This window comes from Oryzias melastigma, linkage group LG11, assembly GCF_002922805.2.
Source record: "Oryzias melastigma strain HK-1 linkage group LG11, ASM292280v2, whole genome shotgun sequence".
Lineage (NCBI taxonomy): Eukaryota > Metazoa > Chordata > Actinopteri > Beloniformes > Adrianichthyidae > Oryzias > Oryzias melastigma.
The window spans coordinates 1649361-1662065 of record NC_050522.1 but is presented as its reverse complement, the minus strand read 5'-3'; the positions used below and the strand labels follow the sequence as shown (position 1 = coordinate 1662065).

The 12705-nt window shown below is 44.5% G+C and overlaps 1 protein-coding gene across 2 annotated transcripts in view; it reads left to right on the top strand.

Annotated features, from left to right (window-relative positions):
- The first annotated feature begins 237 nt into the window (after nt 1–237).
- The window catches only part of kiaa1522 (KIAA1522 ortholog), a 45436-nt gene continuing 32968 nt past the window's right edge, over nt 238–12705 (top strand). Inside the window, exons 1-2 of one of the 2 annotated variants that reach the window (XM_024257861.2) lie at nt 238–347; nt 682–1027. In XM_024257861.2, coding sequence (XP_024113629.1) covers nt 787–1027 — 241 coding nt within the window. In that variant the 5' untranslated portion in view covers nt 238–347; nt 682–786. Of the gene's footprint in view, nt 348–681; nt 1028–9549; nt 10542–12705 lie in introns of those variants that run through there. The other variant, XM_024257862.2, reaches the window with a different exon arrangement.

Here is a 12705-nt window from a genome sequence, read left to right as displayed (position 1 = left end):
GACTGACTGTCCCTCACTGAGGGAGGGGGTCAAAGGGTTTGACCCCTGGAAAAAAAGAGTCAAGTTGAAGATTGGTGTCTTTTCTATGACTCAGTTCAGCTCAACTAAGAACAAAAGGCTAAATTCCAGCTGTTTGGACCAGAAGAGAAAAGCTGTTGCTCCAAACAGCAACGTAGGAGGCTGGCCCTCCTGCAGAGGGAGGGACCGGGTGTTCAGAGAGCATGGAGCTGCATTCACCACACACACACATACACACACGCACACACACACAGACAGAGGCTCGACAAAGCTGCTCACAGGCTCAGAGAAACAGAGGGGAGCACAGGAGAGGACGACACGCTTGCTGAGTAAGTTGTTGACTCTCAGAGAATGGGGATTCTATGCTCCGCCGTCGGAGTTCCTGAGTCTTTCAGGGAGAGTTTGTGAGTTTTCACAGACTTATGCTGACTTTCTGCTGATGTGAAGCACAGAGCAGACTCACAGACAAACACTGAAGAGACCAGAAAAGGGGAGAGGGCAGCAGAGTGCTTAAAAGAGGAATGCTGGGGCAGTGTTAGCTAAATTCCTAAACGTTAAGCTGAGCTACAAGTTCATGCGTTATCTGATTTCAGAGGTTCTGGTTCTCAGCCTCTCATTTCATGCCTTTGTGTCTCCTTGTTCTCATCCTGCTGACTGTTCCAGACCGTCAGACCTGCTGTGGAACCAAAGGCAGACAGATGATGTCACCAAAGCCCTGACAGCAGGGAGGTTTCCAACATCAGATGCGCTGACCGCAGTGGAGATAGGATGAGCCTCAGGATGTTCAGGAGGAGGTCTACAGGTGATCTGGTGCCAAAAGACATCACTGAGATCTTAGCCAGAGAAGCAAAGGCTCAGCGTGCCCAGAAGAAACAAGCACGGTCTCTAGGACAGGCCTTCAACTGGCTACGGAGAAGCACGAAGAGGAAGAAGAGCGCTGGACCTAACCGTGTTTTCAATGACGCGACGGATAACTCAGCAGGACTTCAGAACCACGACGCTGCCAAAGGTCAGTGAAACCGTTCAGACTCATGTTAAAAAATATGTTTTAGAGACAAATGAAGTTGATTCTGAGTCTGTGGATCGTGCCATGGGAGTCTGCTGAGGTTGAGGTGAGATCCCCGTGAGGGTCAGTCTGGTTCCTCCATTCTAAACTCATCTTCATAGACCTGAATGTTCAGCAGGAGAATGAGGAGAACCTCCAAACATGATCGAAAGTGATGCGGTCTGCTGCAGGATTGAGAGCTCACTGAAAGTCAGTGAAAAGCAGTCCCATACCATGACACCACCTCCACAGAACCTCCCTGCTGGATCAGTGTAGTCAGAAAGCAACAACTGCTGTTCATCAGCAAAATGTAAACATCTGAGAAAGGTGATTGTTCCCTCCTCAGTGCTCCTCAGTCTGGTGGTTCTCCCCATCAGGAGGAGCGCGGTTCCCACCACACGGTTCTGTTTACATCCCTACAGTCTGGACCCTTCCTCATCAGAGGAGCGGTTCTTCTTTTAGCTGTTTGCTTTAGAGGGGACTGTTTCCATTCAAAGCCGACTGCATCTCCTCTTCTCACACCCACTCCTGCTGTTTCCTTCAACCACATTTATAAATCTTCTCCTGTTCCTCCGCCCTCATCTTCATCACCTCCATGTTCAGCATCCTCCTCCTCCTCCCTGTGCTAACTTCTGTACTCCTCTCAGAGTGCTGGGGACTTTTCTGCACCGTGTCTCTTATCCTTTTCTGTTTTTGGATCTCATTAAATAAGAACATAACCATGTTTGTTCCTGAAATGGGATGAAAACAGTCGACAATGAGACGGTTTCTCTTTAGTCTGTAAATACTTTACTGAAATGAGCTCAAATGTCTCAGGAAGCCACAAATATACTCATGTTCAAATCTGCTTTTATTATGCTGCATATTTGTAGAGACATGTTGTGAAAACAGTGTCTTTCTCAAACACTTTCAAGATGACAGAAGCAATAAAAGGAAAATTAAATGAAAATACCAAAAACCATTGATGGTAAGCATCCTCCAGTTTGAAGATGCTCACTTTTTTCTTCAGTAAAGTGTCTGCAGGAGTTTTTCTCCCACAGTTTTCTCCCTCAGCAGGATGAGTTTCTCACAGAAATGTTTCCAGTCAGCCTCATTTGCTAACTTGTAGCTTTACCTCTTTTGCTGAACGGGACAGCGATAAACTGCAGAAGGATTTGTTTTTCTCCTGGATTAAGATGAAAGTCAAAACAGGAGCTCAGGACATGAGTGAGAACATCTATGATTCTGTGAAGATCACACCCAGAGGATTTGAATTCCTTTTTTTTTTTGTTTACTGATGCGTTTGCTGTCAGCAGCTCAGAGATTAGCCCCCCACCATCCACACTTCCTGTTTTTGCTCTGTCTGTGATCCAGCTCTTCATCCTTTTCTCTTCAGTCACTGTGCGTGCATGCGTGCGTGTGCATGAGGCAGGGGGTGTGGGAGGCGGTCACTGCATGAACTGACTCATGCGTTAGCAAAGTATCCCATGAAGTTTGGGTTTGGTAAGACCTTTAGTTGATTTCACTGTAATGCTCCTCCAACAGAGGATGTGGTTTAGAGCTGATGCTTCCATTCTGTGGGAGTTGTGTACTTTTGGCATTTTTGCTTGTGAATTTTTTGGAACAAAGCAGTACTCAGTGAAGAACAATCACGCAAACCTCTGACTAGTCCAGAAGAGTCGGATAAAAACATTTGTTTGTGCCTGTTGATCATTTTCACTCATCTTTTAAGTTAATTCTAAGGTTAATTCCTCATGAAAAACACCCCAACGCTGCATTTTGATGCATTCATGCATTTCTGAGCATTCCTCTAAAACCCTGCGCTCTGAGCACCAGCCCCTTCCAATCCAGGAAAACGAGCTGGTTCTCACATTGTGACAAAGTGAGGAACAGCCCCTTCGAGGAAGGGTCTGTGCTGCCAGCTCCTTCCCCAGGCTAACACCCACACACACTTTCTCCACAGAGCTGGCGGTAAAACAGCTTTCATTTGATATGTGCAATATGCACATCCAACTTTGTAAAAGTTCTGATGTTGTTTGTTTTTGTGGGCGAAATGTAGACACTGCTGAGGATCTGGAATGATGTCATAAAATCGGCAACATTAAAGTAAATAGTATATGAAATAACTTACATTCCAAAAATAATGTGTTCCTTCCTGTGCCAGCGGTACATTTTTATCATAAATATGAATATAGTTTACTCTGAAAGGCTCAAGATTAGCATGTCCTTCACTTCTTCAGAATGAGATATATATTTGAATCTTATTGTTGTCAGTAGATTGACTTTGTGGATTAAGATTAAAGTGAGATTATATTTGAATTCCTTTTTGTTTGAAAAGATGCAGGAATGAAATAAAAAAACACATCCCTGTTGCTGTTAATTCAAAATTTCTTTTAATTTTTTTTAACTCCAAAACAAGTTATTTTTGCGTGATTTTGGAGCAACCAACCTTACATGCCAAACCGTAACCATGGCAACCTAATGTACTTTACAAAGAAAAATAAAATCTCATCTTACATCATATATGACATGAACTAGAGTGGACTCCATAGTGGTTAGCATTCTCAGAGCGAGAAGGTCATGGTTCAAATCCCGGCCGGGACCTTTCTGTGTGGAGTTTGTATGTTCTTGGGGGAGTCCAGAGAAAACCCAAACATGAATGTGTGGCACTGCAGTTTCCTCCCAAGCTTCAGAAGTTACTGAAGTTACTCCTATGGTGTTTGTTTGTTTGTGTGGGTGTGTGTGTCCTTGCAACAGACAAGCACCCTGTTCAGGGTGTACCCCGCCTTCATCCAACCGTAGCTAGGATAGGCTCCAGCAGCCCTGTGACTCCAAAGGGGAATTAGTGAGTTCAGAGGAGGGATGGTGCTTTTAATGGTATCACTTCCCATTAATTATAATAAAACACAGTTTGTATGCAGACACAGACATCAATCAATACTTGATGCATTTAGACCAAATTTGGACGAGCATTTCCTTTTGACGTTTTTAGTACCTGTGTCAGTTCTTCCATTTAAAAATGTTCAAAAATTGTATCAAACCATTTGTCCGATGTTGGTGGAACTGGCTTTTTGTATTATTGTGTTATAGATTTTTAACCTCAGCGTGTCTGGAGTCGCCTTGAACCTGTGCTCCAGGATTATGACATGGAGTCAAAAGGTTTCTGAGCCTTACACGAGATTTCATATTCAAACCTACAAACTTCACATACAATAATATTCACCATTTTGACACTGAAAACTTCCAGCTGATTAACTTATTCTGAATCATTTTAGAAATGTGAATAGTGATTTTCTCTGTTTCATGAACACCATGTTCTGATAACCCTTTGGTGAGAGATGCAGGACTCTAGTTTTTAAGCTTTCAACTGTCTTTGCTCTTTTATTTCATTTCTTATTTAACCTTTGTTTATCTATACAGGAAACATTAAGAACAACATGTTTATGTACGACTGTGGCCCTTTGCAGGGCCCACATTTATTAGACAATGTCGTCATCAGCACTAGAAAAGAGAATGAAAGTTTAGGAAACCCATCCGTCCACCGATGGAGATTCCGACACGTAAAGCCACAAAAGTCCTGAAGGATCTTGAACATTTATTCCTGACGCCCACGAAATATCGTAAGAAGGAATCAGAGTTTCTGTTCATCTGCTCCAATCACAGCATCAAATGCTTCTTGACTGCTTTCATGATTCCAGTGAGAAATAAAATATTCTATTAGATCCATTGTCTTTTATCTTAATTTTTATAGAATTCCTATGACTGCAAGATTGTGCTAGACTGAAATACAGATATCTTTTTCTTCCTGCAGTTGTGTGCAGTACATGTGTGAGTGTGTTTCCTGGAGTGAGGAAGTCTGAGTCGGGAGTTTCACTGACGACGCTCCTCACTGTCTGTCATAATAGACCCTGACTTTCTCTGTATGATCTGCAGCATGTTTTCATGCTGCCCTGCGAGCACCAAACATGCTGCAAACACCATGCATGCATCACGGCCCGCCTGCAGGTCTGCATCACAGCCATCAGCCTAATCCTGAGCACAGTTACTGGTCTCTTCTCAGCATTAAAGCTAAGCCTCTGCGCCAGTTTGGAGACATTTGGGAAAAAAAGTTTCTTGTAAATTGTCTTGTGCAAGACAGTAAAACTTAATGCTTAATACTGCTCCTTAATATTGCATAATCAAACCTGTCACCACAGCGGCGTGGCTCAGTCACGTCAGCTCTGTTCCTGGCTGAAGAGCCAGCAGAGGATTTACAGAAGCTTTACAGAGTTCCTGGAGAAACGTTAAAAAGAAAAACATCTTTGTACCTGTAGAGTTACAGAGACAAGCTTTAGCGTTACAGAGTTGTTACAGAAACATTAACTCTTTAACACCAGAACTCCAATGATTATTATTTTTTTGATTTACTATAAGATGCTTTTGTCCTTCAGAATCTACTGGATCATGTTGATGGCTGAAAAATTACAGTATGTCAAAGATTTTGTGTTGAAACGTCACTGGCGACGCCTCAGGTGGTAAAGGGTTAAAGAAGTGTTACAGATGCGTTACAGCCTCGATGCAGTTGACAGTTGAATAAAGGAAGATCACAGAAGTGGAACTAGATAAAATAAAGAATGTTGGACTCTTCTGCAGCCTTGTTTTATACATTTTGTGTAACTTAGTGCAAAAGTGAATCGGCTGGGTGACTCAGTGGGCTAGGTGAAGGGCTGACACACAGGAACCCTGGGTTCGATTCCCAGGGTTGTCCACTGATCCCCACCCAGATTGGGTCCTTAGCCAAGACCCTTGATGCTGCTGCCTAACTGGGTCCCTGTGCCCCTCAAGTACAGGGTTGTGTCAGGAAGGGCATCCGGCGTAAAAACTCTGCCAAGTCACTGATGTGAAACAGTGAGTGCTGTTACGCTGTGGCGACCCCAAAAGGGATAAGCCGAAAGTGAACTACAGTGCAAACGTGAATCTGTTTCGCTGTCTAGTTTATGGTCCTTTATACAGTTTCTCTTGTTATTCTTTTCAGGATTTGTTATTTGTTTTATTTTCTTGAGGCTTTGACATGACTGTCGTCTTTTTTGGGATGTAAATAAAGTTGGAACAGATTGAATGGCATGTAAAAGATGGTTATTCTTTATTGATCATCCTCCTCCTCGCTTTTCTCATCCAATGGAGGTTGGACTGCCTGAAATCTGTTCATGTGATCAGACTGTACTCTGACAGACTGAGCAGACCTGAGTCCACGGTCCAGAACGATGGCAGAACTTCCTGAACTTTTCAACTGTTCAAGTCCGGTAAAATATTTTCAGAACTGTTTTTTTTTTTTTTTGATGAAATGCTTTTGTCATGCAGTCGTCCCTCTGGTGAACTTCTGGGTTTCTTTGGTATAAATCTGCTTTGAGTTCTGGACATTGTGATGATCCACAGCTTCTGCTGAAGTGAAGGAACTCTGCAGTCCATCACTGACTGTTGGCTGAAATTCAAAGATTTTTTTTCTTGCTTAAAAATAATCAAAAGCCTTCTTTGATGTGCCTGGACCTTTGGGGCGGGGCTTAAGAGCCGTGTGAGAGGGTCTCAGGGTGAGTCTGGATGTTATGTGATGTAGGGAAGAGATTACAGCTCATCACAAAGGCCTATTCAGCCTAACAGGCTCTCAGAGAAAACTCTCAAGGCTTTTTTAATTAAAGCCACTCCTCGGAAACCAGGAGAGTCTGTCTTCTGCTGGTTTTTGAACGCCTCTGGATCTGCATGTCATATTGCTGAAGGTCTGTTGGTTTTCTGTGGGTGTGCTGGTTCAGAGCGGGTTGCTGTGTAATCAGTGTGTTTATATTTACGCCAGCGTTAGGCTTACGGAGGCACTACACCACTGCTTATTACCTCCACACTCGAGCACACACTTACAGGAGCCAATAGAGGTCCAGCAGAAACCTGCTCTCTGAGGTCGTCCCTGTCATTCCTTCTGCACATAGAAAGTTGCTCTTCGGCTGCTCTGAGCGGCGGCCACAGACCAGAACACCATCAGGGTGTGTATGTTCATAAACTGCGACACAGATTACAGACCCGACAGAGCAGCAACCATCTCATTACACAGAGAGCGATTAAACAGCGTTAGCTTCATTACAGCCCAGCTCTGGAGCTGCTGTCAGGCAGTCGGAGGAGCAGCAGCGGAAGCAGCCTGAAAGTTTAATGTGGCATCAACACAGGTAACCTTACCTGTGTAAGCGGACACTCCATCCATCATCGTCAAAGCTCCGCAGGTAGACGTCTCCCGGGTGATGGCAGAGCCACATGTGACCTATAAAGTACCACATGTACGCAAACATCCTTTCCCTTCATGATTATTCTCTGCTGCTCAGAACGTGGAGGCCTTCAGAACCCTTTAGACAGAATGAAGTCACTTTTTTATCAAGCTCCAGTTTGTGTGAGTTTATAGAACAGTTTTTGCTTGCAGCTGCGTGGACCAGCTGGGGCGGATCAGTGAAAGCTTGGGGTGGGGGGGGGTCTGTCTGAACAGCAGTGGATTCACTGTCAGGCGGCCTCCTCCTAACACCACCAAACGGCTCCACGCCTCCACGCCGCCTTTGTTTTGTTCTGCAGGGGTTAGAAACATTCGGTCTGACCAGTTACTTCATCTGTTTACGCATCAGTGTCAGGGAGGCATGCAGACTGACTTCATATTTACCAGCAGACTGAACTCACCTGCTGCACCGCAGCGGCCAGCAGAGACAGGATCGCTTCCCGTCACCTCTGCTGACCTTGCTTTTAGCAAACAGGTGTGTTTCTTTTTTAAGGTTTCACACTCGGTCACACCTGTGAAGGTGTGGGTGAGAGGCATGCTTTGATTGGCTGTTCATGGAGAGGGTTAGAATCTGTTTGTGTCGTTGAAATGTAAACTTAGTGTGAGAAAATAGAGATGACTTTTAGTTTTACGGCTGTGAGGAGACGTTGGGTCTCAGCTGTCCTAGAGTGGATGGAGATGATTCTCTTTACGATCAGTCCCTCTATCTGAGGAGGCGGCAGAGGTCCTGGGTCATGTGAGGACGCTTTGGCGTCCAATCAGAGCTCAGAGAGTGAGGAGCTCGACTCTGACAGATCTCTGTTTGGACCTGGTTCCTCTTTGGTCATGTTTCATTCAAGTTCTAATCCATTTTTTAATGATGATTATGACGTTTTTATACAAATTTTAAAAAACTGTGTAGTTTTTTAGGACATAGTTTCTGCAGAGCGGCAGGAGGTCATTAGAAATTCACTTCTGAGATGTGGGTGGAGCTGTTGTTGTTGAGCACTGCAAACAATTAAAATATCAAACATTTAACCATACACTTGTTCATAAAGGAAAAAAAATCAGGTTGTCATAGCAACAGACATGATGCTGCAACAGGAACCTTGTTGACAGCTGCTCGGATGATTTAGTTACCAGCTAATTCAAGTATCACTCATAAATCCTCCCTAATCCTGCACAATCTAAGCAACAAACTTCTGTCTTAGCTGCAGAAAATCTCTTCTTTTTTATAGCCTCGCAATAATTGCACGGACATCTTTTGTGTTTGTTGTAACAAAAGTCATCAGGATGGACTTTCACTTTATGTTAACTAACTCAAATCTGGCTGTCATTTCATGAGTTTGATCAAATGAATGTTTGTCTCGACTGTTGGCTTTCTGCGGAGTTTGTTTGGTAATAGCAAAGTCCAGCCACAAGATGGCAGTGCAGAGCAGATTTCCAGCACATGAAAACCTAACCAAGACTGATGTCAAGGTCAGAATTAAAAGGAACATGATAACTTTGTTTTCATTTCCAGTTTACCTTTAAATATGTTCCATTCTTCAGTCTCAGAGTCCGTCTTCCTAAACCCAAGGCCGTCCTGACTGAGACCACTTGGATGGTCACCGTGACAACCACTTTCTCCTGCACACAGGTGTCCTTCAGCTCATTTGCAGGCAGACTTGCTCACTCCTGCTGGAGCCTCCAGTCCGTCATGGAAGTTGGGCGGGCTTTGATCTTTTGCCTGCTCCTCTCCGTGGATCTGGGTCACATCTGACCTGCTGGTTGCTGCGAGGTGAAGGCAGGTGTTTGAACATTTGAACATCACAGACCCCCCCACCACTGCATTCACAGCACAGACGTTCTGGGTGCGGTTCTGATGGGCTGCATTAGGAGACGGCGTGTTTTCCTGAGTCCATTATCCGCGGATCCACTTACACTGAGATGGGAATATTGTGCGGCACGCCTTTCCCTTTTTTAAGCTGTTATATTTCATGTTTAAAGATTCCACAGACATCCCATTGACATGCATCCATCCCTCCTCCAGAAAAAAAAGAAACGAGGTTCTGGAAATTCTTTGCCCTACTTCCACCCCCACACCCCCGACACAGTAAATCTGCTTTTATTGGAGCCTCTTTTTTTATTATCTCCCAGCAGTTTTCTGCACATCAGAGGAGAGCAGCATAGAGGAGGAGGAGGAGGAGGAGGAAGAGGAGGAGGAGGAGGAGGAATAGGAGGAGGAGGAGGAGGAGGAGGAGAGCACTGACCGCGATGATGAGTGTGGGGCTTCATCTCCTTGCTCCTCATCATCACTCTTCCCCTCCCCGCCATCTTCTATTTTTTCCCTCCATGAAATCTGGGTTTCATAGGATCTTTTTCAGGAGTGGATCACATGAGTCTGTCCCCTGTTGATCCAGGGATCTGGGATCGGTTTGGCTGTGAACAGCCGGCGGGGGGGACACACCCAGCAGAAACATCAAAGCATTCATGAAAGTTTAGCTGAGAGAAAAGAGGTAGAGACGTTCCTGCCGTCTGGTGTGAAACACCCATCTGCCTGAGCATCTATGATGTTCAGAGCAGCTTTGATCTGTGACACACTTTCCAGCTGAACCCGAGGAGCTGGAAGACAGAGGAGCCGCTCGCCTTTAAATGACGTAAATCACTTTTCTGCTTAGCCTTAATATGAACAATTCCAGGAGCCTGTTAGGATCAATAAGGAGGTGTGAGTGTGGAGCATCAGAGAAGCTCCTGCTGATCACATCAGGAGCGTGTCTGTGTGGGCGGGGCACCTGCACACATGACCGCATGCACTCATTCACACGCTCAGCAGCGCTGGATGAGGCTGGAGGAGCGGCCGCTCAGCTCACAGGCATCTGCTCTTCGTCTCGGTCGCTGGAGGCTGTGTTCATCCCAGGACCGTGTCGGTGGAGGTTCAGAGGCGCCACGGGAGCGACTGAATCAGCAGGACGCAGTTCGGCCGCTGGGATCTGGAAGTGTGCAACAGATTTTGACTCATGCCGGAGAGCAGAGGACTCAGGAGGAGGAAAAGCGATGTAGTGTTTCAGGGGGAGGAGATAGTGGACCCAGCTTAGAGGATCCTAGAACTTCTCAAGATGGGCAACAGCATCCGCAAGTCGAAGAAGAAAGTCCAAACAGAGCAGAACTCGTCTCCATCCCTGAGTCTCAGCCTCAAGAGGGGGAGATCCGGCAGCTTCTGGCTGCTGGAATGTCCAGACAAGCTGAAAGCAGGTACCACCAAAGCAGCCGTTGGTTTGTTTGTCTCTAACTCCTGCTGTGGGTGATTGTCAGCCTCCTGTAAGCGTGCACTCACCCCTGTGCATGCAGAGGGACCATATTCCCATGCTGACTTCACCTGAGTCAGCTTCAAGGATTGCTGCTTATTGCTCGGGTGTGCAGAACGGAGCTATTTTCTGTGGTTTTTGTGCCGCTCGTTTGTTTCCTGCTTGCTGACAGGTGCTGTTTTGGTTCTGGACCACACGTTTATACCTCAGCTCAGCTCTTCTTGGAGCGGATCGGTTTGGAAAATCGGACCCGTGTTATCTTTAACTGCTGAAGTCTGCAGGGAAAATCACTGTCTGTGTTAACTGGAAGCAGCAGACAAACAGGTTCATCTCCAATGATTGACAGATAAAGAGGTTTTCACTGAGCTGCTGCTGAAGTCTGAGGAAAACACCTCTGAAATCAGGACTTTTGGTGAAGATCAAAGATGTAACTCGATCAGATCTTCTGGTTTTAATCTCATTTCAAATGTATAGAACAGTCTGGCTCTGGTTTCACCCTTTAACACCTGAGGTGTCGTCAGTGACAGTTAAACACTACATTTTTAACATTCTGTAACTCTTCAACCAGTACCATGATAATTCCAGTAGATTGGGATTATCTACTGGAATTATCATGTTAACGGTTGAAAAGTTACAGTAAATTAAGGAACACAAACACTACAGCTCTGGGGTTAAAGGGTTAAACGTGATGAGTCAGAAAAGTGGGAATCTTTTCATGAAACATGGTCAGAGTTTGGTGTTCTACAGTGATTGTTGTCATCCGGTCTCCTGGACTCGCCGCCTCATTCAGCCAAAGCTTGTTTTGAAACCGGCGGCGTGAAGGCATTCCTGCATTCCAGCTGATGTTGTCACGCATGAGCAGCTGTCCAACAGGCAGCGTCTCACTTATCAGCTGCGAGGCTCGTATCTGACGGTGGATCCCAGCAGCGACAAGAGGTGATGAGCGGTCTGGATTTGTCCAGATTGACCTTCTGTGTGATGTTGGAGCGTCCGATGAGTCTGAGCTGTGAGGTTCCTGTAGCATCTCCGTGTGGCTGTGATGGACTGCTGACCTGCCAGGATGCACCTTGGCCCTCTTCTGATGACAGCTGGGATGGACTGCAGCTCTCTGGCAGCCTTCAGAGTGCAGGCGGGGTGGGGGGGGGTGGAAAATGGATGGATGGATAAGCCATTTGGTGATGGATCTAATGCACAGCCAAAGCAGAAAGCTCTCCAAGCCTGAGTAGTTAAAGGTGCGGATGGTCAAACATGAGCTTTTGTTTCACCAGTGTGTCCAAATATTTTAAGGTTATCTGAAGAGAAGAGCAGAAATAATTAAAGAATCCATGTGAGCTGAGGTCTGTTGAAAAGCGTGAACAGCAGCAGTTGCAGATGTTTCCTAAAACCTTCTCCTAAAGCACACGTGTCAAAGTCAAGACCAAATGTCTATCCGGCCCTCCAGATCCTTTTATTGTTATTGTTATTAATGACCCGAAGTTATTGTGCGCTCATTTAACTTGAATAATTTTGACAAAAAATATTTTTATGTAGAGTAAAATATTGAAAGTTATTTAAGGTTTAAGTTGATTTATTCTGTAAAAATATTCCTGCATTTTTTATTATTCATAATTATGTTAAAAAGTTATGGTTTTAAAGTTTAAAAAATTGGTATTCTGCTAGCTTTTTGGAATATTTTGACATTTACTAAAAATATTTCAGTGATATTTTGGAGTTTAGCTAATATTTTAGCTACATGCTAGCTGTTTTGGCTAATTTACAATATTTTCTGTATGGTTGGATATTTTGAAGTTTAGCTAATTTAAGTTGAACCTAATTTTTTTCTTTTTAGTTTTTATACTAATTTGGAATTTAGCTAATATTTTAGCTTTCTATCACCTTCAGCGTTTTCAGGTATCAGCTTCAGAGTTTTAAGCTATTGATTTCAGCGTTTTCAGCTATCAATTTAAGCATTTTAAGCTAATAACTGCATCGTTTTAAGCTATCACCTTCATTTTTTTCAGCTATCAACTTCAGCATTTTCAGCTATTAACTTCAGTATTTTCAGCTATCACCTACATCATTATCAGCTATCAACAACATCGTTTTCAACTATTAACTTCAGCGTTTTCAGG